The 26,051-nt window shown below is 38.4% G+C and overlaps 1 protein-coding gene, 1 long non-coding RNA gene and 1 pseudogene across 2 annotated transcripts in view; 1 reads left to right on the top strand and 2 right to left on the bottom strand.

The window, feature by feature from the left end:
- The window catches only part of LOC135706600 (uncharacterized), a 247,376-nt gene that overhangs the window by 168,478 nt on the left and 52,847 nt on the right, over nucleotides 1-26,051 (top strand). The gene's annotated exons all lie outside the window — the stretch shown is intronic.
- Nucleotides 1,269-11,689, bottom strand: LOC135706606 (uncharacterized; annotated as a pseudogene).
- On the bottom strand, nucleotides 19,641-20,648 carry LOC135706572 (uncharacterized). Its single transcript, XM_065228226.1, has 2 exons — nucleotides 20,581-20,648; nucleotides 19,641-20,521 (listed from the first exon to the last, which is right to left on the bottom strand). Exons 1-2 carry the CDS (start codon nucleotides 20,590-20,592, stop codon nucleotides 19,736-19,738), a joined length of 798 nt encoding a protein of 265 aa, XP_065084298.1. The 5' UTR covers nucleotides 20,593-20,648; the 3' UTR covers nucleotides 19,641-19,735.

Genomic DNA, 26,051 nt, shown 5'->3' with positions numbered 1-26,051 from the left:
CTACTTTTTCTTCGTTCCACCCTTCATAAGCAATGAATAACATATTTGCAAAAATTCGGCCATTTTGACTCTTGGATATTTTTCCGTGCTACAATTTTTGAAAATGTTACAAGATCCAAATGGGCGAAATTTTTCAAAAATATGAATTACTGTCAATAACAAACAATTACGCAATTTTTCATGCAAATCGTAGAAGGAACCAATGCTGAGGTTTGTCATTGTCATTGACATACTTTCGCGCGATATTGACAAAATTGTTTTTCACATAGTCACTGACAAACTTGATCGTCAAAAAAACCTTTCCTCAAAATCTCATTATTTTTTTTGATGCACCTGGCAACAACAAATGTTGCATTCTGTGTCACATTATTGTTTTCCACGCAATTCAAGACGTAGATGTTTGCTCACTTTAATGGCTCCTTGTATATGTTTTGCTCAAGTCCATTAAGTTTGCTATAATTTTATTTAATACAAAAATCCATACATCTAGATAGAGCTGGAATTAGGGCGAAACAGCTTTTGTAAACAATGACTTTTCTCGGTGATTTCAAAGAATTCAAGGCACGTCCACGCAAATCAATATAACCATCGGGTAGGGGAAGTCTTCCTCTACCTCATGATGATGTTGATTTGCGTGGGCGAGCCTTAACTTTCTAGACATCACCAAGAGAAGTCATTGTTTACAAAAGCTGTTACGCCTTAATTCTAGCTCTATCTAGACATGTCCGTCACTGACATCATTGTCACTGACAATTAACATGGTTGGCCTTGACTATGACTGTTAGCTCAAATGATTACCAAAGCAGAAATGTGAATATCACCGTGTTTATTCAAGATTTTGCAGCACTGCATGGAACTGCTCTTTTGAGATTTCACCGGCAGTAAATGTTGGTAGTTTTTATCCTTATAATCCCCACTGTGGGTTGGTTTGGACATTTTGAACAACTTCTTCAAGATACGTCGTCCACCCAGTCATTGACATGTCGGCATGATCCACCATGCCTCATCATCACCCACGTCAACTTCGAGGCTCCATCACTGTTGGATATAGAAATAGTTCTCCCATGTTTGAAATCCAACCATGCAACAACGAATAATCTATGCAGAAGGCTCAAGGTTCAATGGCATGATAAAACCATGTAGGGTAGATGTACCAGCTATGGCATACGTTCTACAATCATGGAATTCTCATATACCATAACTGGAATACACTACATAATAGGAACGTATATCCATGATTGGTGAAAAAAAAAATTAATGCTACAAGATCAACAATATTTATTTTCAAAAATTCAACTAACTATCCTAGAGGATGTGATGATCGGATGACTAACAGATATGGCAGTTTTTGTGATTAGTAGTGGCTTGAGTAGTAAGCTGGCTGCGCAATAACCTTGTGCACGGGCTGGGCAAGAACCTTCGTCACTGGTTGAGCAACCTTGACACCAACCGGTTCACGGCGCACGACGGCGTTGAATCCATTGTGGTCGTCAGCGGTGTAGTCGACGACACGGTGGTGACCATCGGCATCCAGCAGACTGTACTGTCCCTGTACCTTATCTTCGTGGCGGGTTTCATGCTGGCTCTTGATGTCTCCGGTGTGCTCATCATGGACCGAGTAGGAGAATTCGTAGTGTGGAGGAGCATACTCTTCGACCTGTTTGACGTAGGTTGGTTGAGCGATGGTCTTCACGTAGGTTGGCTGAGCAACGGTTTTAATATAGGTTGGTTGAGCAACAACAGTCTTCAGGTAAGCCGGTTGGGCAACGGCTTTGACAACTGCAGGTTGAACGAATCCCTTCAGAAGGGGCTGCTGGTGGTAGATTGGGGCTTGAGCATGGAATCCCTGCGAGTAATGCTGAGCATTTGCTAAAGCCAACAAGGCGAATAGGGGAATGAACTGATAAAGAAAGACATGATAAGAATTCAGTTAGGTTATTCTTAATTCAGATCAAACAAAAAACCACTAAAAACTTACTTTAAACGCCATTGTGAGTACCTTCCAGTCGTGCTGTGTCGCAAGTTGTAACCCTAAACGAATGACACTGCCATGACATCTCACATGAGTTTATATACCGAAAAAATTTAAAGCGCGCGTTTCCTTGAGAACAGAATCTCGATCGTTCACTGCAAGTCGGTGGTTAAAGTCCTTTTGGAGCAACATCGTCACAGAGCGGATGCAGCGGTCGAGAGAAGCAGCATCTCTGTCCGCCACAGCTCGCTGTCGCTATTCGCAGTAGAGTACCCTTCCCCCAAGTAGGTATGTGCTGTGGCACGAAAAAAAAAATAAACCAGAGCGAAACCCCCAACCGAACGCAGAAATCAGTCCAAGATCAATCATTTCGGAAGTGGAACCGCACGCAGTGCTGCGCGGCTTCGAAGGTTAACGAACGAATTTATTTATTGCTGTTGTTGATGTTGTTCAAGCCTTCATATGTGAGGCAGTAGGGCGCATTTTTCAGTCGCACGACTGACGATTGCACGCGTGATTAAAGAATGTGTAGGGAAACGAGATCAGTCCTCACACAGAATCGAGACTGTTCGGAGAGATTTTGGAAGACAGTCCGTTGTGCAATACCGTCCATGTGGGCAGTGATTAGTTATGAATAGCAGCAATAAGTTAATCGGTGCCTTCGGAACGATACCGGTTTCATATGATTGCTCGCAGAGCATTGAAGTCGCACCCTCCAGCTGTTGTTTGGTGTTATTAATAGCTTTGACATTTATGTTTATGACCTATAGCACTGTTTGGGCTGAACCGGAAGAGATAATTAGGTATATTTTTGATAAATTGAATTAGTTTTCTTTTGATTGCCGAGATATTACTGGCCATGAGTTTGTCCTCAAATAAAAAGGGTGCAATATTAATCAATATTGTCCCAGACAGTGGTTTACATATTATGACGATGACAATTCTCTTCAAGGAGTCTTATTAAATAGAGAGTTATGAGTTTCAAAAGATTAATAGCTTCGGAGAAAAATGAAACTATCAAAATTGTGTGTCTATAAAAATATCCTCTTAAGCTTACTGCTCTAGCTCCATTATACAAGTATACAATTAACTTTTTTTTATTCATAAACATTTATTTGGTTTGATTCACAACAGTTACATACACAAAATATTATCAATCAATGATCAGAAATATTTAAAATGACAAAAATGACCCTTCTGGGACTGGATTGGCATCGTCATTCACAGGAAGATTCGGAAGATGGCGCAGGTGCGACTTCTATATAGCTTCAGCGTCTTTAGGGCTTCCAGTAGTTTCTTCGGCACTATTTCAGTTTTCAAGAGTACGATAGGAACAATCTTCAGGATCTTCACCAATCCCCCCTTCAACTTCACGGCCTATGCACGGTAGTTAGCGTTTTTTTTTTACATGGTTTTTATTTTGTTTATCCTGGTTACGGTACAGTGGATCGCTGATGTTAATAATAACAACATGGTTGGCGTCATTTTTGTAAACCACATTGCCATTTAAGGGAAAAAAAAAATCACCGCATCTGACAACCGTTGCATGCTATCAAAGCTGATTCCGCCAAATGCTATTTTTTTTTTCGAAATGACAATAGTGTCTGGGTGGTTGTGTGGTGGTGGATGAAAATATATGTCAATACGGTGTGGTCCCAGTACAGCTTGAAACGGCCATTTTCCAGGAGTGTATCCGGATGGTACCGGTACTGTGAAACAAATGCCTCCACAAGAGCACATTGAAGCGCCAACTGTTGGTGCACGATAATGATAAAATCGTTGTTGGCTGCTTTGGTGAGAACTGGACAGCCTTCCACAGTGTGGTCAATGACTTTAAATGCTTGGTAACGCATTCGGTAAATGCCAAATTATTATTCACTTTATATTTTGATTGTAGTAACTTATCCACATTTTAGGTAATTCGCAACTTGTTTGTGGATGAGATTAACGCTCGTTATCTCCAGCATGGAAGCTAGGCCTTTCTTCAATCCACAGTGGGTCAGATGAGTAATCTGACTGGACACAACTTCAACTCCTTGGGAAGCGATTTGAAATACTAGGTAAAAAGTTTTTTTTTATCTATTTATAGAGTCAATTCTTAGAAATACGAAGCGAAAGACAAATCAAGCATTAAGCACAAGACCTTCAAGAAAACTAACAATACGAAGTCTGAAAATGGCAATGTTTCATTCAAAACGTCAAGTATTTCAAGAATATTAACTCCGATCGTGACTTACTTAATGGAAGTTGCGACTGTTCTCAAAAGCAACAGAAATTATCTCCGTAGAATGAAAACTACCATGCTCGCAGCTCTAAAGGCTCTTAGTTTTGAAGCAACGAAAGCCCAGAACAACCGCCACAAACTGTTATCAATGACTCACAAAGCGCAAGAAGGCAGTCCCAACATATTGCAGTCAGAGAACTGGGGAACCACACGATCAACAATAAAATTAGAGTGATGCGGTTAAACTACTTTGGACATGTGGTAAGGAACACATCCCAAAGAATAGTAGGGAAAGCTCTCAATTACCGCGTGCATGGAAAAAAGAAACTATGACGACCCTGCTTCACGTGGAAAACGAGTCTCAAACAGGACTTCGAAAGAAGCAACACAACAGCGCCGCATTGGAGGGAATTGGCATACAACCGTGGCGAATACAATGGCCACAAAGAAAATATTCAACGCACATATCGAGTCTAAATATGAAGATTCGGAAGATTCCGTGAGCACGGAAAACACGGAAGATGATGTACGATTGTCGGAATTCGAAGGATTTTCAACTCCGGACAGCGAAGAGGAGCCTTTTCACGGATTTTAGCAGCTAAGTAGATAACAAAATGTAAGTACATTATCAATCACTAAACTAATCAATAACACAAGTAAATAAAATCATAAAACAAGAGTTACAGGTATTACAGAACATGGTCCTCTGTACGTTTACTTTCCAACTTTTACTAATACTACTGTTACTCCGACTACCGTCTACTTGAAACACTATGCCTCCCTATCCGGCATCTTAAGCAGGATTCAATTGATCCCTCTACCCTTGTGCTGTATGGACAGTGATGTTTTACTGGAGACCTGGCCCTATGACCCCCTTCTGTGCTTGAAAATGAAAATGATAGCTCTTTTTTGCTCCATTTAACAGATTTTAAAAAGTCGTATGAATTTTAGTCTCATAAAAACCACGGAAAAGTATCATCGAGACAAATTTCTAAAATCTCTGGATCGATTTAGTGCGGCTCGAGTGCATTTTATGTGTTTTATCTACCTTCAAAAAACCTTTTGGTGCTTCCATTGCAAAGCACTAATACATTTTATTTTTCATTAATTCTTCTTAGCTCTTTTCGCAAAAATGAGTTAAACATATTGTTTTCGTTAGTTTCAAATTATCTGTCATTAACCGGTGGAATAACGGGCATCAACCGGTGGAAGAACTTCGATTGCACGAGATCTATTGTTCGGTTTGAGTTAGAATTATTGTTTTTTTTTTGTACTGAAGATATAGGTAGCTCTTGAGCGTGCGGGACCTCGGTCGAAGAGGATTGAAATAAGAAAAACGATATTGTTGGTAAAGTGTGTGACGGATGCTCGACCTGAGTTCAAGAACATAGTTGAATCTTGCTAGGAAAATACATTATCTATTGTAAAATATAGTTACTGATAGAACTCGGATGGAACGATTCGGTAAAGTAAATTGTGACGGTTTTATATGTTCAATTCCTATCTTGCTTAAAGACAAAATCGAAACAATAAACTTCACGTAAAAGAAGATTTTTTTTTGGTCATCATTATAGAGATTTTTGGCCATATGGCTAGTTCATCTCTTAAGATAGTAAAAAAATATAAAGAGAAAAAAATTGGGTTCTCCGAAGGAGATTCCCAATCTTGGCTGTGGTACATGTATCTTGCTAGAATGAAAAGGTGTAGAAAACTGCCAAAAGGGCCAACAAACTAGAAATACAAACAAGGAACATTCAGATATTTTTGTAAAGGTTCGCCTCCTTTAGGAAGGTGATGAGAGCGGCTGCTGCCGGGGACTCGTCACCCAACAGGTTCCGAATGCTGATTGACACCAAGCCGAAGGTCCTCCAGTTCCGCGCAGTTCACGAGGATGTGCTCCACGGTGGCTAGCACTCCGCAGGTTCCTCCGAAGTTGTGGGAGACTCTGCTGTGCCCGGTGTGCAGCCTTGACACCACCCGTTGTTCTCTTCGGTTTGGTCGATCCTTCCAGGTTTCGGTGGTCGCCTTGATCTTCCGAAGGTGGTGTGTCTTGTTGTTCTTCCACTCGGTGTCCCAGGCTCTCCAAAACGTCCGCTTGATCCACTTTTTGACATCTTGGAGTAGTACATTGCTGGTGAACCTGGGTCCAGTGTGGCCTGAGCCGGCGAGTTGCTCGGCTGTTACGTTCCCTTGGATCCCGCAGTGACCGGGTTCCACATGAATACAGTGTTGGTCGGCGCATGCTTTACCGTCCCTTGGATCCACGGATGCATCGGTGTTTCTGTTGTTAGGGCCAATATCACGCTGTGTGAGTTAGTTACGACTAATATCGGCCGGTTGGCCAGTAACTTAACTGCGTGGAGAATAGCCTCAGCTGAGAACATCGAGCATTGGGTCGGAAGCGATCTGCTCACAAGCAGACCATCTCCGGAGACCCCCATTCCCACTTCGCTCCTGGAGAGAGAGCCGTTGGTGTACCTAACTTCATAACCTCGGTACGCCCCGAGAGTTTTTACAACTGTCCGGCGTAAAGTCGAGACCCCATTTATGGCCACCAGGAAGAGGGTGACCGCTATCACCGAACCTTGTGGCACTCCGGATTGCACGTTTCCGACCGAAATCCGAAAAGATCGGTCGGTCAAAAAGTTCCGGACGAAGTGAAGGATGTGTCCTTTCAGGCCCCAATCAGCAAGCTTCTTGAATACAGCTGGTGTCCATGTTCGGTTGAACGCTTTGGAGATGTCCAGCGAGACGATCTCCGCGTGAACAGTAGAGGTTTATCTCAAGTCCCTGAACATTCAAGATTCCTTAATCGCTTTATTTGTTAATATTCATGGTACATTGATCAAGAAGCAAGCGGCAAACGTTTTTGCTTACTAAGCAGAAGACCGGAAGTTCATCCCAAGCACCTTTGCGAGATGAGATCGTTAGGATTTCAATTCAACTTAATGTTTACCAAAATGAATCCTGCTGCAATCTCAACCATATCATCCAACATCCCAGGGATTCCTTGTGGAAGTGCAGAAGGTTTCTCGGCTTCCATCAAAGCGAGTGTCAAGGCAACATATTCCTACCTATTCTGCTGGTATTGCCAAGTCTTAGACCACCAGGATTCAAACATTGAGGATGATTGCTAGTCCGAAGCATCGTCTCTATGTAATTACAGCTTATCTAGCAAAAACGGAGCAGCATCCGTGGGCGGTCAGTCATGCTCATGTTCATGTTCAACATATTTTTTTTTCGTTAGTTGTGCGAAACTTTTGAATATCCTGCTGTTACTTAAAATGCCAACATTATGCACATTCATACAATACATTAATAAATGGACCGAATTTAGTACGGATTTGACATCTACCTTAGACTGCAGTACGGGAATCATTCACGCATACTAGCTATTGCACTTACATTATTCGTGAACACTACGAATCCATTCGTTCATAATTTGAGTTGCATTCAGTTCCTTGTCCATAAGTCGCGAAATTCAAGTGTTGTTCGTATTTGGTTGAGATTCGGCAATCAAACAATTTCGGGTGCCACTCATAATTTAGGTGGCATTTTATTAGAAAAACTAACACACAAGCAAGCAATTAAATAGCAGAACTGAACGATGTTGTGAAACATCGTCATCCAATAGACATCATGAACAGTTACAACAGGGACCGACAATCGAGTGGAACATATTCTGCGAAAGTGGTTTGCTTTCGGACCGAGAATCAAATGTGTACAACTACTTATATAACTTGGTCGAAACTGTATGGAAAAAAATGTGTTCTTGGTGAAATAGAAAATAGATTTTTTGGGTTCGAAAACATAGTTGAGTGGCTTGACACTTTGACAACTTATGCAGTATACCGTATGAACACTACCACGATTTTTTAAGCACAGTGCCTTCCAAAGTGTAGTGAACAGCTGGTAATAGTGCTTTTTGGATGATATTTAACAGTCATATTCACAGTATTATATCAGTTTGTCTATGATCTGACGTGTGTATTTTGTGACGTGTTAGAGAAGTATATTTCAGACTTAGTCTAAAGTCACCAGTATATATTCAAACATGGTTCAATTTTCTTGCCCTAAGTTGTGTTGGTTGCACATTGCAATGTATAGTTATTTTATAAGTAAACTTGTGTCTTTCAAAAAAAAAAAAATGCGTATCTCCCTTGGATATAGAGTATGAGCGCAATCACTGCCTTAAAATTAGAATAAAGTAAAAATGGTAATCGGAGTATAAAGCTCTTAAATAACACCAGTGGTAGTACATTTAGAACACAAAGTTGAAGGACAGCGCAATGTTCTACTTGCGACGTAATAAATCAAATATAATAAGAAAGACATTTTCAATCAATTTTTAATTAAATCAGTTTCAAGTAACCAAATTGTTGCAAAGAAATTCCTATTGATCCACTGTACATCATTATAATTTAATGATTAAAGAAAGTTCAAAACTGTGCTCTGTTTACTTCCTACAATTAGTCCCATATGGAAAATGGCAGCCCTCTGACTCCGTAGTATTAATACATAATATAAAATAAGGTGAAAATTGCTAATGCATATCGTTGTTACCTCAAAATTGACAAAAATTCATAAGGGACTGATAAGTGATTATAGGCAGTTTATGTGTTTTTACGTTTAAGATACAATAACAAGATGTGAAGCATCAACACAACCAGAACTTTTATATCTTTTAGACGATATAATATTGTCTTGGTACTGGCTGCAGTGCTTACTATCAAAAATATAAACTAACTTCTTTCAGAGTTGGTTGGAAATGCTATACTAATATCAACATGAAGCTTAAGTGTGATAATTTGTTTACTAGAGAAAGTTCTGAAGAAGATAGGGTGATAGTTCTGAAAGAGTACGGCAGTATGAAAATTGAATAGAAGTTGAAATTGAACTAAGGGACTATGAAAGTGAACGCACGCACAAAACAGAAAACAAACTTAAAACACAACCGTATCCAAAGGGGTTCAAAACCTCTCTAAAAAAAAAGTTTGGCAACACTGTACCAAAAATCTGTTTTTCGATTTATTGGGCAGTTATCTTCTGAAAACTATATAGGTCTGAAGAGGGATTCCTCCTGCTATAAAATGCCTCAAAAAATCACTTTCTTGAAATGTTTTATCTATTTCTTCAAATATTCTTTAGCACAGCAATTATACTTGGAAATTTTGTTGTTATTTTATCTAATGTGAGAATGATTGAGTAACACGATTATGATATCAAAATAAACATTTTATACAAATTAATGTTTTTAGTTGGAAAATTAAACTTAAATTTGGCAACACTTTTTTCCAGCATTTCATGTTTCCTTGCAAATAGTTATTTATGAAGCACCTTGCAAAATTGAAATTTTACCAGTATGTATTACGAAGAGTGCTCGTAGCTAGATGCATTCACAAGAATTGCAACTAGATGCATTCACATTTTTTTTTTTGCATTTTTGATTTTTTTTTTTTTAATTATTTCTATCAGTATGGAACGCTGTTTGATTAATTGCAAATGAACGTTCATGCGGATGACCAAAATTTTATGATCTGTGAGCAAAAGCTACTGCTGCGCACAATGTATATAGTTATGAAAAGTTGGCGGCATGACAAATCAACAGCTGTTATGATGCGTAATTGCAAAATAAAAAAAAATCATTAAAAATGGTAGGCGACAAAAATGAGTTCATGTACTTTGAAAAGCGGGCAAAAAAAATATCAAAACAAACATGTTTTTCTCATAATTTTAAGCATGCTTTGCTTCAAAACGCTGTATCTCAGGAAATACGAAAATGACTTTTTGCTGATAAGTGATTCTTATGTAAAAAAGAATGGGGAACACGATGGTATTGTCAGAATAAAAATCCGAGGGGGGCGACACATCTAAATCTCAAGTTTAGATGCTCAACAAATTTCACACTAGCAAATCAATCTTCGAAAAATCTTCTTTCATTTGGCGCATCTACTTGCATCGTGTATCATCTTTTTGCAGGAGATCTTCAGAATCGTCATCAATCTTCTCTCTGTCTACTCAGCGTGCGCACAGCTAGCCACAGCAAAACACAATCTTTTCTGCATCGTAGATAGAGTCGTCCCCCTCGTAAAAATCTAGATATACTCATTTTGTGATAATTCCATTTTAAGTTTTTAGATGTAAATATAGAACATTTGGCAACACTGTACAAACATAGCTTATTCATATTTAGATTTATTGTCTAATTTTCTCATAAAAGCACTCTAAAATGTTAAATGTTGCTCTGTTTGTTCCGAAGATATTGATAAAAGAAAGAAGTGCTTTCTTGAAAATCACAAAAAATAGGAAAATACTCCCCTGGACCAGAGGGGTGCTTCGATTGGCACAAAAAATTGGATTCATAAAAGTTAGCCTAAAACTAACATCTCCTACAAATTTGGTCCAAATCGGAAGAGGTTAATATCATGTGCCTCGGACACTTGGCGCGGAATGACCCGTACCTTTTCACAGTGTATCAAACAGTCGTCCATTCAGTGTACGGGAAGTATTTTGATACACTGTAAGTGGTTGAAGAAATTTGTTGCTCAGTGAAATGATTCATTTAATTTTCGAAGAAATGAAATCTGTGTTCAAAAGTATATAATTTTTAAGTAAAATTACAAGCCTCGTTGTACGATTTTTCGATTTAACGTTTTATTTTAGGATAACCTAGAGAGATGAGACTTCACAGCTTAGCATTCATTAATTTAATGGGACTAACAAATCATTCACCTTAGTAGTGCGAAAGACCGGCAGTTTTGATCACAGTGGTTGGTGCAGCGGCGTGGTAGTGGGTAGCAACTGGAGCGGCATGAACGTATGTGGGCTGGGCGATCACTTTGGTAACGGGCTGAGCGATGGCAATCTTCTGAATTGGCTGTGGGATCTTGATATCGGTTGGCTCACGGTGGACCACGGCGTTGAATCCGTTGTGATCGTCAGCAGTGTACTCAACGGTACGCTTGTGTCCATCAGAATCGATCAAACTGTACTGGCCATGAACTTGATCGCCGTGGCGGGATTCATGCTGATCCTTGATGTCACCAGTATGCTCGTCGTGCACTCCGTAGGAGAATTCGTACTGAGCGTTGTGATCATCGTGGTGCAGTTCAACCTGCTTCACGAGGGTTGGCTGGGAAATGGTTTTGACCAGAGTTGGCTGGGCGACGTATGCTGGTTGAGCAACTGTTTTCAACAGAGTCGGTTGTTGCTGGTGATAAGCGATATGAGCGGGTTCATGGTATGAGGTGTGCAACTGCTGCACTGGAACAACTCCTGCACTAGCGACGGCTAGCATGGCAAAGAGTGCTACGAACTGTGATTAAAAAAATTAAAATAATTTCGTGAGTTAACCTGGAAATGCACGTGATTTGTTTTCGCTACTCACTTTGAAAGCCATTACTGCTGATGAATGTTCTGTGATCGGACAACTTCAAGTAACTGATGGCTTCCCTTACGTTCAAGTCGCTTATATACTTACTTGATTGGCTTAAAGAACTATCTTCGGGGTCTCCCTACGTCACAGTTGATGGATATCCTTTAAACGAGCGTCTCTCACGCATCTCTTTGCAAACTTTTTTTGCACATCATAAGTTGTAGCGATTTTTCTTTACCCACAGCTTCCTGACCGTTCAACTGCACCAAATATACCGGTTATCGTGAGATTCGTGCGATCGGATTGAGCGAGAAAAAGAGAGGGACCTCTGCGCTGATGCAGAACCGGTTCGAATGAATGAACAGACCCGTAGAGAGGTTCCACAGATCCAGATGAGCAAGCCAAATATAAAAAAAAACGACCAACGACAATAGTACGTATGGCAGCCTGCGCACTCATTCGCATATGGTTGTTTTATTTTTGTTTTTCAATGTACAAGTTCAGATCTTACGTAATCGCTTGCAGCATGCATTGCCCCGGGGGATCGTCCGGTGTGAAGTTGCTTTTATGATGTTGCCGAGCATAAAATCTTTAAACCGATTTAGCTGTTGTGGGTCCCGTCCCGACTCGCAGATAGCGCCGTAAAACTTGACCCAGTGACGGGTTGTGTGATTTCCGCTGTCGAGTGTTTGATGTTGCTGGGTGTTTCATATCAGTTTGAATTTCCTTTCGAGTGTCTTGCACCCTGGGAGGTTTGCAGTCAATGTACTGTGAACTGTGATGACAAATGTCAAAATGATTTGTTTTTAATTCAATAGGTTCATGTACTTCACAGAGGCGTGCACGAATACTTAAAATATGGAATTTTTCTTTAAGTTATACGAAATTTTACAAAGAGGCATTTTACAAGATTCCGTTGGAAAAACTGGAACGAGACAATAATCTATTAACAAAGAACTATGTTTAAACTTCTAGTCTTTTCAACATTGGAAACAAGCTTCATTACTTCCATACTACAGACGTCTGACATTTGTTATGATCAATTTAATAGTATGGTTTTTCAATTGGGTTTGAATGAAAAACATTCACTGTACTCAGCCTCATTTTCGTTTTTCCGCCAAAAATATGCGTGATTAGTAAATTTGATCGCATTGTTTATGCTTTCATTCCCAGCTGGATCGTATTTTTCACAGGTTAGACCATAATCATTAAGGCTGAACCATTTGGTGGATTATTTTAACTTTTGGTTAAAATTTGACAGATGGAAAGTTATCGAATAACTCTGCTATCCGAGCGTGGTTACTTCTGATAGACAAGAAGTTAAATTTTGACAACCTTGGCTAAGCTCTTCTCGAAAACCGGTCGATCGACAGCACTTTTAAACACGAGTTAAATTTAATTCGGCAAATGGTTCACAGCCTAAGAAAAAGTGCGGACTGTGTGTAATACTTCTAATTCTGAATAAACGTCAAAAAAAAAAGCGCAGAGATAAACATAAATTCATTAACTACTCCTCACGATAAAAGCCACCTCGGGTATAACGGGTGTTCAATAAAAAATTAGAATGATTTCAGTGCCGTTCAGCGCTCTTGTAATAGCATCGCGTCTAGAACTGTGAAAAGACGATCAAAAGTCATTATCTCATGAATCTTGCATTTTAGACTAGGGGTGTCTTCAGGACAGTTTCTGTATATAAAAAATTCTCTTCTTTAACATTGGCAAATCAATGATTAATCTTCCTAGAAGCGAGATTCAAAATTTATTTTTCCAAAACTTCCATATTCAGGTTTGGTGTTTTCGGCAAAGTTTTAGAAAAAATCAATACATGAAAGTTTGCTCAAGGCACTATGTGGCTATTTCTTCATCTCATTGAAATATAGAACGTTTTTGGTGGAAAACCTCCTAATAAAAGTTTCTACGTAATAATTATTTTATTTAAATTTCTACTGGTTTGAAATGTTCTGCACCATTGTTCGAAACATTAATACACATTATTTTGATGAATCGTTCTATATGTCAATGAGAAATAGCTACCTAGTGCCTTCAGCAAACTTTCTTGTAATGATATTTTCTAAAACTTTGCCGAAGACACCGAACCTGAATATGGGAGTTTTGGAAAAATAAATTTTGAGTCTCACTTCTAGGAGGATAAATCATTGATTTGTCAATGTCAAAAGAAGGACCTTTTTATATCCAGAAACTTTTCGCAAGACACCACTAGTCTAAAATGCAATATTCATGAGATAATGACTTTTGACCGTCTTTTCACAGTTCTAGACCACTGTGCGTCGTACGGCTTACCAGGGCCCCTTCTCCAATATTCATTGACATTTTTTTTTGAAGAATGAACATCATGTTTCTAATAAAAATTACTGAATTCGTTGATTTTAATTTTTACTAGCTATTTGACTGAAAAAAAAAAATCATTTTTTATTGAACACCCGTTACTTCCAGACGCTTCATGATGGATGCCGAACGAATTTATTTTTGTGTGTGCTGGTATAAAATAGCTATTTAGGCAACAAGTTGCAAACAGAAGATTTTTTCAACACGAGTCGTAGTTTATCCAACAAGGCTTTCCGAGTTGGATAGTTTCGACGAGTGTTGAAAAAATCAAATTTTGCAACGAGTTGTATACAACATTTTTTGCACTCAAAAGAGTGTTGAAATGTTGAACTTTTCGGCACTGGATGCTAAGAGTAGTACTTTTCGAAAAAGTTATTTTAGTTACAAAAAGCAGGCCACGATGTTATTCAAATCTGTGATGAAAACTGAAACTATATTTGTTCTATTTTAGTATAGTATAGTATACTATAGTATAGTAGTTTGTTCTATTTTAGTATATCCCGTGTACTTAGTTTAGAGCATGTTGTATTACTCCATCACTATTGAGAAATGATGAAGTACTCGGTTTTGATACAGTTGTCATTCTTGCCTTCATCGCAAGGAATTGATTCTAATTGAATAGTCCCGCTATGTATACTCTTCGGAGTGTTGAAACACCCTACAAAGCCGCGCCTCTTTGTCAGTCAAAATTTGATTCCTTAGCAACAAAATTAAGGAATGACACCGATAATGACCATGTATCAGAACCCTAGTCTTAATCACTTCAAACTAGGGAAAAACGAATAGAAGATTAGGAATCACATAGATGAAGACTAACTAACTCATTTTTTTCCCTGTTTCAAGATCATCCTCGGTGGGCAAAGCCGAGTCTTATCACTATCAACAAGGCATACAAAGTAACAAGGACTAAGATGTGTTCCTTTGATTACTGAAAAATCCTGTTCTCCTAGTTTGAAGTATTCAGAACTAGGAATCGGTGGCAGATCCCGTAACGTACCACGAAAAAGTGATCTACCCACGTTGCGGGCAGGGTGGCCATACTTACCGATTTTTCGGTAGTCCTGTCGATTTTCGGGATGCCTACTGATTCACAGACGAATGGTTCAAAACTAAAGATTTTCACTTTTCCTACCGAGAATCACAGATTTTAAGTAATTTTTAAAAATGTTTAATACCTATTTTTTTGTTTTCCGTGTCAATTTGATCGAACGCGATGCGTTTTGCAACTTCAATCCAAACAGATGAATTTTTTTTACGTTTAATCGACTTTCTCTGTCTGTCTCCTAGCGGAGATGCTATTTTCTGTTTCTCCCTTTTTGGTTCCGTATTTTGTTCGTCCTACCGTATTCCGTATTTTGTTGCCAACAATTTGCTTGTTTCCTTCTACCGCCTCGAGTTAGCTATGTCACACGGGCTGCTTGTCATGAAGAAATAGGAAGAAGATTATATCATTATGGTTTTCCACTGTTGACATCCGGAGAACTTCGAGATTAGGGCGTAATTGCTTTTGTAAACAAACACGTCCTTTGACGATTTCACGCGAATTAAAGCTCAATCTCAAAAACTAATAGCACAAACAGGTAGAGGAGTGGTTCCTTTACCATTTGGTGTAGTTTGTTCGCGAGATTGTTCTTTTATTCGCGTGAAATCGGTGATTGACGTGTTTGTTTACAAAAGCAATTACACCCAAATCTCAAAGTTCTTCGTACAAAGCGTTATTATTCGGTTCGTTGATCGCTTGTCATTTTGTCATTTGGAGATATTTTTGATTGACTGATCTAAAATATTTCACTTGGTTTGACTAGGAAATTGGAACTCTTTTCATAGTGACTATATGACTACTACTAGGATTTAAAAAAGCTCTAGGTTTATGTGGAAATATTATAAGTTGAGTTTTGGAAGCGTTGGGAGAAATCTTCCATTTTTGTAAATAAGAAGAAAAAATATCTAAACTTTTCTGCAGTCTGCTGCAAATAACACGAAGACTTACTCCTTTAGCAGAAATGCCTAGGTCATGAGCGAACAAAGATTTGTAGCAATCCTGAGGCAAATCAGGGAGGTCCGAAGTGAAAATTTTATACAATATAGGCCCAAGAATGCTACCCTGAGGAATTCCTGCTCTAACAGGTAGTCGATTAGATTTGGAATTTTGATAATTTACCTATAGAGTGGAAAATTAAACTTTTTCAATTTATCGAATGCTTTTTCTATGTCTAGAAGAGCAACTCCAGTTGAGTAGCCTTCATATTTGTTTGAACGAATTAAATTGGTAACTCTAAAGACTTGATGAGTAGTTGAATGCTCATGGCGAAATCCAAACTGCTCATCTGCAAAAATTGAGTTCGTATTGATGTGAAGCGTCATTCTATTTAAAATGATCTATTCAAAAAGTTTACTCAATGAAGAAAGCAAACTTATTGGACGGTAGCTAGAAGCATCAGCTGGATTTTTATCCGGCTTCAAAATTGGAACACCTTTTGCATTTTTTCATTGATCAGGAAAGTATGCCAAATAAAAACATCTGTTAAATAATTTTACCAAGAAAGAGTTTTTTGATGAGGATATAGAAAATTCCATCATCACCTGGAACTTTCATATTATGAAACTTTTTAATTATAGATCTTACTTCGTCCAAATAATTCCCCAGGAATCATCAAAAATATTTTCCCGAGAGAAAAGAGGACTAGTAAGACCTAAACTTAAATTTTGGGAACTCTCGAATTGCTTAGCTAGTTTCTGATCTTTTTCCGAATTTGTGATAAAAATTTTACCACCTTCTTTAAGCGCTGTAATAGGTTTTTGAGGTTTTTTAAATTTTTTTGTGAGTTTCCCAAGGGGTTTGCAATTTGGGTCTAATTTCGAAACAATATTTTCAAAAGTTGTGTTCCTCAGGGCTGAGAATCGCATTTTAATTTGTTTTTGAAAATCCCGCCAGAAAACTATTATGGCAGGATCAAGTCTGCTTTGATATTGCCTCCTACGGACATTTTTAAGACGGATCAAGAGCTGAATATCGTCGTCTATTATAATTGAATCGAATTTAACCTCGCATTTTGGTACTGAGGCAGCTCTTGCTGCAACTATAGAAGTAGTCAGAGGTTCAAGAGTATAATTAACTTTGGTTTGCAAATGAATGTTTGGATCAAAGCTATATTCCATGAATGTTCGATATTGCTCCCAATCAGCTCTATGGTAATTGAAAGTAGAGCTGTTGAGATTAGAAATTATTTCTGGGGATATTTCAAAAGTTACGGGAAGGTGAACAGAACCGAAGTCATCATGGGTGACCAATTGGCTACAAAGTTGACATGAATCAGTTAAGACCAAATCAAAATTTTAAAGTGGTCAAAACCAGGGATCGGTGGTAAACTTGAAACCGTAACGAAGTGGTGATCTACCCACGTTAAGCGGCAATATGATCTTTATGAACTATGCAGCATACGCGTCATCATACACACTTAGTTTTTTATTCGTCAGCTCGGCAATTTTCCCCCCGATACTTGCACAGCTCAATAATAAATTTTACTGAGATCTCAGCAAAAATCACGTTTGTTTGCTCAGATTCAGCAAAGAATTTAACGAGACTCAACAATCAAACGTTTTTTTTCCTGAAATCTCATTAAAACAGATTGCCTAGTACTCGATTTCTTGTCAAAAAATGAAGCGATTGCGTAAAAAATTTAGAATACTACAGATTTAGTCCAAATCTTAGCGGCGCCGGTGGTGTTGTGGTAAGCGTGATAACCTCTCACCCCAGAAGGCCAGAGATCAATCTCAGTCGGCACCGCTGGGATGTTCTGAGGCATAACATCTTTGAGCACGCCTTCCTTTGGAAGAGAAGTAAAACCGTTGGTCCCCGGTTCATGAGCTGATGGGTCGATAGGTAGGGCCCATGTGTGGCCCCTGGCATCGATAGCATTTATGCTCAGTACGGAAAACAAGATCGACGGAAAAACAAACCAATAGAAAAATAGAAATAGTCCAAATCACATGGAAGAATAAACTTCACATGTTTAAGTTTCATCGTATACAGGGTGTTCGGTTCATTGGTGCAAATATTTAAAGGAGTGATAGAAGATCATATTTGATCTGGTGATAATTTTGAGCTAAGTAGCATATTTTTCGAGTTAGAGCAAATAATTCAATAACTCAGTAATCTTAGAGATAAGATCGTATGCGTAGAACAATATGTTTCATCAAATATGATCTTCTATCATATCTTAAAATATATACACTTTTGACTTTTATACGATATATAATATTTCCATCGTACGAATGTACAAATTAATTCGGATGAACTAAGACTTGTAAGACTTGTCAATCTGCATATTTGATTACAGATTAAGTCGTATCTAATGTTGATCGCAAGTCAATATTTTTTTTTTGAATTCTCAAGTATATGATCTCCACTTTGGTAAGTATAAAGTATTTTTTGCATTATTAGTCATTTGTTTTGTAGATATATATGTGCCTGTATATCTTTATAATCCATGAATTATGGTTGCCAGGATTTGGAAAATTTGGTGTAATACTTAGAATGAAACGTGAAGTCTGTCGTGAATCTAGGCATCATGTGTGATAAGACGATGAACCAATAGTTTTGTAAATTTAGAATTCTGAGGATCTAACTACTGGGCTCCTAACACTTAAACGGAATTTAGTTAGTAAGTAAAATCGAAAACGAAATTCCAACATTGTATTTAATAAAAAAAAAAAAACATTTTCACACAGATTCTTTGAAAAAGGCACAATACATGTGAGCGAAACGTCAGATGAAAATTTAAAACCCCGTTTTTAAGCATCAAAAGACTGAAAGCCACATAACCTCCAACATAGTTCGTAACAGTCGATCCCGCTAAGAAACTAACTACTTCCGTCCATCAACATATCATTAAATTTCCTTCACTTACTGTGTAAAAAACTAGCCCTCGCCTAAAAATAACATTACTGAAGTTAAAATAAAATCACTTACTATCGCAACATGAGCAAGTTTCCATCGCAACATTGATGCACACAATTCTGAATTTGGATTCCCAAGCTACACACATGTTCTATGACAGTTTATATAACCTTTGTATGACTGGTTTTGGTTGTATAGCAGTTTACTTAAAATAATTATATTTGTGTTAATTGGATTCTGTACCTGTAATTTTATACAACAATATTTATTACAAAAACACTGCTAGGATCAAAATAGCAAGCGATTGAAGTTGATTGACTTTTCAACCGACGAAACCAGTTAGGCCAACATCTATTTTGTTTTGTTTAATAACTATAGAGGTTTTAAACCAACAACTTCATTAGCTTCTGTCAGGCTCATATGAATTTAAATGCTTGATTTACATTCTACAGAAAGATTGGCAATCCCCTTTAAGCCTCGGACTGTGCACACATGTGGCAAAATTTTTGTTCAGCTACGTTCGGATTATCTTGCACCAGATGAAAGAAAAATTGACAATGCTTTCCCAACCGCAACCGGGTCTGGTAGAGACGACATGACGATTGATCGTAGCAGAGGACAAAGTATAACCGGTCCTGAATGAACAGTAAGGTCACTACTCACATTCGGGTGGTGTGGTTACCAGAAGGCGTTGATCCTTTCACTTTCATGTTCTTCTTGGTAGCACCACTGAGGGGCGGGTATTATTTTTTGTCTGATCGCCTAAATATAGACTGAGAAAAAAAAATCGCAGACAGTAGTTTTGGTTTCGTGTTCAATGACTTTTTATTTCGATTTGCTGCTTAGACTACATTAGAGCGCATGGTCCATAGATGTAAGGTTCGATCTACGAGCATTTTTTGTTTGTTTTGGTATGATTCAATTGCTGTACTGATAGGCAACGGCAGGATCTTGGAATCGAACTTCCGATTGAGCTTGAGTTTCACGTCCCCGTCGCCCTTCCTGCTGACGATCACGGTTACGATTCTGTCCATCGCGGTTATCACGTCCATCGTTGCGGTTGCGATTATCACTACCATCACGGTTATCATGTCCATCTCGACTGTCCCGACCATCACGGCTATCACGATCATCACGCCCATCCCGTCCGTCACGGCTATCGCGGTCGTCGCGATCGTCGTGATCATCACGTCCATCACGTCCATCACGATCGTCACGGTTAACACGATCGTCATCGTGACCATCACGATCATCCCGGTTGTCCTGGTGTTGTCTTCGATGATGATCCACTCGGGAGACCGACGAATGTACCGGTGCCAAAACCGTGTCAATGGTATACAAAGGGGCTGGGATAAGCTGTACTACATGATGCACCCGTGGCCTGGGTGGCGCTGGTTCACGACGATGCTCCGATTGAAATCCATTCTGGTCGTCCGCTTGGTATTCTACAATCTGACGGTTTCCGTCAGCATCTACCCATGAGTACTGTCCTCGTACGTTGCCATTTCGGCGTGATTCTTCCTGGCTTTTGATATCACCCGTGGTCGGATCCTGGACCGAATAAGAAAAGTCGTATCCCACTGGTCCGTCTTCGTTTTGATCCTGAACCTCCGTAGACTGCCGTTGGCGCTGCTGCTGCTGTGATTGTGACTGGTGCTCTTGTATGCTGGCAGCCCCAACTGCTGCCACGAGAAATAGTAAGAACTGAAACATAATCTTTGTGTAAGTTTGATGGGTAAGAAAGGGAGAGTCACTGTACAAACCTTAAAAGCCATTTTTCTTCCTAAGATCAGCCTTATCCTCTTAAGCACTGTACTTTTGCTTGCCTGAGGCTGTGATCGAACTGATACTGACAATAGAACAATATTCGCTTTTTATACCAAAACTTCTGTTCTAGTGGTTCTTTCCCGGTTGGTTACCGTCTGGAAACATGATATTCTGCCCGCATCTAAGATGAACTAGAACAAACGGAGTGCATCACCTGATGCATGGAGGGCATGATATGTTTACACTACTATCGTTCTCAAGTGCATCAGCAGTGCCTGTTTCATGTTGCGGTGAATTGTGTCATTGATACTCATTAGATTATCTACTTATAACGGCACCGGAACAGCAACTACTATTGCGGCAAATCCAAATGATCTCATGATGACGATCGGTAGAAAGCAAGAGTGAAACGATTGCTGCAGGTTTATGTAAGATGTTTCAATAATACATTATATATAATATCCCAGAAGTATGAGCTGTAAGGCTTGACCGATTTATTCCTGGGATCTCTATTAGCGATTCGTATCTAATCTATTTAATGTGAGTTGAAATATATCAGAAACTGAGAACATACTGAGATTTAGCAAGAGGTGCATAATTAAAAGAGATTCCAACATTTAAATACATCTTTAAACGGATTTGTTCAAAACAAAATGGAATGTTTCTGCTAAAAATAACTATTTACGTGACAAAATTTATGGATGGCCCCTTATTACATGTTTTAACGATATTAAATTAATTTCAGAACACAAAACTTGGTACGGAAGCTGTCAAATGTGAAATATAAATAAAAGCAATTATAGATTGCTCTTGTGGCGATGTGATATAAATTCCGATGTGCTGAGGCAAATATTCTTAAGAATTTCATAAGGCTCGACTTATGAACAACACGTATGAATTTCATAAGCGCGACTTATGGAAGATTTTCGTCTAACATGAGGTAGCTTTAAAACGTCTTTAGCCATTCAATTTTGCCAAGCGTTGACAGATGAGTGGTCAAGACACAGGACCCGTTATCTCAACATCCATGGTTAGGTTGCAACCTGCTTCATTTTTATTAATTTTTGTTGACATTATTTTTCATAAGGCAAATCAATGAAATTCGTACCGATTTCTTGTGGCTAAAATCCATAAGTGGTTCCTATGGAATTCTTACGTTCTTTTGATTCAGTGTAAGTTTGTACGCTGCGCACACGCTGGGTAGATAGAAAGAAGATTGATGACGATTCTGAAGATTTCTTGCAAAAAGATGATGCGCGATGCAAGTAGATGCGAGAAATGAAAATAAGAGGTTGTATCCAAGACACGACCGTAGATTTGACATAGGCTTACGAAAGGTAGTTTTGATGTCACAGCAAAAGTATAGTAAATATTGAATTGATTTCTTAACTCGTTATCAGTGAAAAAGTAAGATAGGTTTAAATTTGGAAGCAATTTGAGAGTTCTGTTTTTGAGGTGTCGATCTCCATGTAGTACAAACCAATCCTGGATGATATGTCTTGGATACAAGCTCTTAATTGAACTCTTTAGTTAACTCTTTAATCAGTCATTTGTGGTCCTGCAAGGACCGATGGGTTGGAAGCTTGGAAGCCAGTTTAGAACAATGCTGTTGAATTTTTTCCTCGATATTCTTGGAGATGATAGCGGTGCGGAAATGAAATATGGCCACCTTATCAATTTCACGTTTTGTTGGTACAAATCATATTAATCGGTGTATTTAAACATGTTGACCACAAAATGGACGAATATTGTAATTTAATCGGTTTTCTGAGGTGTGACCCAAATGTGAACCTATGCCCAATACTGGTGCACCTACCCTATTAGGTAAAACATATCAATCACATGAACTGAGCATACCGGTCGGTACATACATTTATGCTTATAGATGCAAATTTCAAGCTCCTTCTATTAAGAGAAGTTGGCAAGATTTTTTTTTACATAATTCTCTTAATAGGAAGAGCTTAAAATTTGCAACAAACGTCATAAAGATAGGTACCGTCTGGCATGCTCAGTGCTCGGTATCAGTATTTGGTGACTGTGTTAGGGAAACCACTTTTGCCATCACGGAAACGTCTCGTTTTCTTATGACAAAAGAGATGGTAGATTTTACTCACCATACCAGTTGATATTTATAATGCATTGACTGTTTTGTGTGGCATGGCAACGCACGCTACCAACGAATTGAACCAATGCTTTTAGAAAATGGTGATTTAGGAATACAAGAAGAAAAAGCAAAAGCAAATCAAGTGATAATTAGTTGCCTCTTAAGGAACGGCCATCGGTCACTTTTTCTCATGTAGTGATGTTCGATTTTCCCAACGAATCGATTATTTAATAATCGATTACTTTTTTATTGAATGTAATCGCAATAGATTAATCTACATGAAATAATCGATTAATGGAAATAATCGATTAATTTTAATATTTGAAAAAAGTGTGTTTTTGCTCCTTGTGATTACAACTTTTAATAAAAGATTTATTATTAGTAACGTCTATGTCATGGCGATGCCTCGCAGTGGTCCGAAGTCAACCAAATCATAAATTGAATTTCAAAATAAGACCGTTCGATTTTGGCAACACTAAATTTTCGGGCTTGTTGGCAAAATTGAAGTGATTCCTCGTGGAAGTGCGGAGGATTTCTCGGCTTCCATCAAAGCGAGTAACAAAACACATTTCTACCCATTCCTTTCTTGACCTGCGTTAGGGCGCGACCGGCGCTGGTATTGCCTAGTTTGAGATCACCAGTTTTTACACATTGAGGATGATTTCTATACCCAATCATCAGGATTTTCCAGTAATCAAAGGATCACTTTTTAGTCCTTGTTACTTTTTATGTCTTGATAATAGTGACAAGACTCGGGTAGTGACCACCGCGCCGTTATGCATTTCTATATTGTATATTTCAAATCAAAAATATTGTTTATGTTCATAGATTTCACATAATCCTTTTACTTTTGGCCTTCTCCTTTTCCTTTCCCTCTTCTCTTTTCAGAAAGCGAGTAATGGCGCTATATCCATAAGTCATAAAAGGCTAAGACAAGAGTTAGCGCTCATGCCCCAATGGAGCATCACTTAACCTTTCTAGCTTTGATGCTTCCAACGACCAACCAATCATATAATTACCAAAATCGGAACGTACGGTACGAAATGTTCACGTTTCATCAATTTTTTTGATTCTGAAGCATCGTGTTTAAATCTTCGATTTAAACAGGCCCGATGTTTTCTGAATCATCTTGCCCCTTAAATGCTGCACAGTTATGTATTGATATGTGTGATGCATCTTCGATGTGAAACATATATCAAATAGACAAGAAAAATGATGTAGGCATATATATCATTTTCCAGGATGCTTTCAAGAACTGGCTGTGTTGGTGTTAGATTAGATTAGACTAGATAATCGATTAATTTTAATACTATCTGACAACAAAGAAAACCAACGTCTTTAAGAAGGTGTTTTAATTAGCTGCAGATTATTCATTCTTGGATCTTGTGAAAATTATTGTTTCGAGATATAACTATTCAATAAAACACTATTACTCTTTAACGATTATTTATATTTTTATTAGAAATATAGTGAGAGAAAAGACAACTTGCATCTTTTCGCAATTTGTCTTTGGACTGCAATCTCATTGTCTAAACTACGCATAATCTGTTTTCCGTTAATTGTTCACAGAGGACAGTGCAGTGCAAAACATGTTTGGTACCTCTATATATGCATTTTGATTAACATCCGAAGTCTCTCCTTTTTCACACATTCTGCACACAAAATAGCTCACCCCTCACAGAAATTCCCGCCGATTTTTATTAATGGGGCGGAGCAGAAAGTATCTTTTGTGCAGAATATGTAAAAAATGAGGGACGTCAGATGTTAATCTCAATGCATAAACAGAAGTACCAGACATGTGTTGTAGTGTCATGGCAGGTACTCTATGTTGTAGTCTGTGAGAGGGAAATCACAAATCAAATGTCATGGTGAGATATTGAGCTCTTTAGAGAGATTTTTTTTCTCAAATTTTAAATTTTTGGTGCTCTGGGCACTGATAGTAAAGCGGTTAACAAATGTATGGAAAAAAAAAAACTTTATTTTATTTATTTTGTTTAACAAAATTCCCAGAAAAAAGTGAACGACTAAGTCTATTAATTATTTATTGAGGATGTCGTCCTGCCTTAGCTGGTTTGTCCGACTCGGCTCAAGAACATCCGACTAGGGAGCAGTTGGATACAGGAAAATACCTTTTTTAATATATGATTTGCTAGGTTTTAAATCAATTAATTCAAGCCGCTAAATATCGGTAGCTTGACATAACGTTCTTTTAAAAATTACTTCCGCAAACGGCAATATTGTTTTATCAATAAATCACTTCGAGTTTAGTTAAATATACTTCATCAGACCGTGGCTGTTATTTTGCATACCGAGTTTGTTCCAGATTTTAAATTATTATATCACTTCCGATCAATAATTCATTAAAGTGCATCTGTTTCTAGTTTTTTTTTATTTTGGTTTAATTTGGGTTCGCCTTGGTTGGGTCAAAAGTCGTAATCGATTTAGTTCTGAATTAACTGTTTGGTCTGCTCTGAGCAGACGGTCTCATACCGAGTTTGCACAGAGTAACGTTCCTTAGAATAGATCGTTACAGGTTCTCCAAATTTTCTTGGAGTTCAAACGATGTGTTCTACTAGATCAACCAAAACTGGGACAATTGCTGTAGTATCGAAATATGTGTCTGTTTGGATCATGCTCTCCAAACCGTCCTACAACTCAGATGATATGTTCTACAAGATCAACCAAGACTAGAACAATGTCTGTAGTAACGAAATATGCCTCAACAGTTTTAAACTGTCTATGTGGCTCATGCACGATCTATTGCCATGTATATCAGATGCTCTAAGTTCTCTAACCTGGAGTACCGATGATGTGTTCACAATGTCTGTAGTATCGAAAATGTCCAAACAGTTTCAATGTGACTAAGTGGATGTTACACGATCTATTGCATTGTATATCATAGGTTCTCGATGTTCTAGATGCTCTTGTGTCTGTAGATCTAGTGGAATAAATTATCCGAATTCCAGGATGGTTTAGAGATCCCAAAACATCTGGTATGCATGGCAACAGGGCGTGCATGATACACATAGGCACTTTGAATCTGTTTGGACATATTTCGATACTACAGAAATGGTCCCAGTCTTTCTAGGACAATTTGTAGAACCTAGAACATCTCATATACATGGCAACTCGTCGTGTATGATCCACACGTATTCTTCTTCTTCTTCTTCTTCTTCTTCTTCTTCTTCTTCTTCTTCGTCTTCGTCTTCGTCTTCGTCTTCGTCTTCGTCTTCGTCTTCGTCTTCGTCTTCGTCTTCGTCTTCGTCTTCGTCTTCGTCTTCGTCTTCGTCTTCGTCTTCGTCTTCGTCTTCGTCTTCGTCTTCGTCTTCGTCTTCGTCTTCGTCTTCGTCTTCGTCTTCGTCT

This window comes from Ochlerotatus camptorhynchus, unplaced genomic scaffold (genome assembly GCF_037179485.1).
Source record: "Ochlerotatus camptorhynchus isolate MF236.1 unplaced genomic scaffold, CSIRO-AGI_Acam_v1.1 ptg000284l, whole genome shotgun sequence".
NCBI classification, from domain to species: Eukaryota; Metazoa; Arthropoda; class Insecta; order Diptera; family Culicidae; genus Ochlerotatus; species Ochlerotatus camptorhynchus.
Note: the sequence above shows the minus strand (reverse complement) of the source record. Positions and strands in the feature narration are given on the sequence as shown.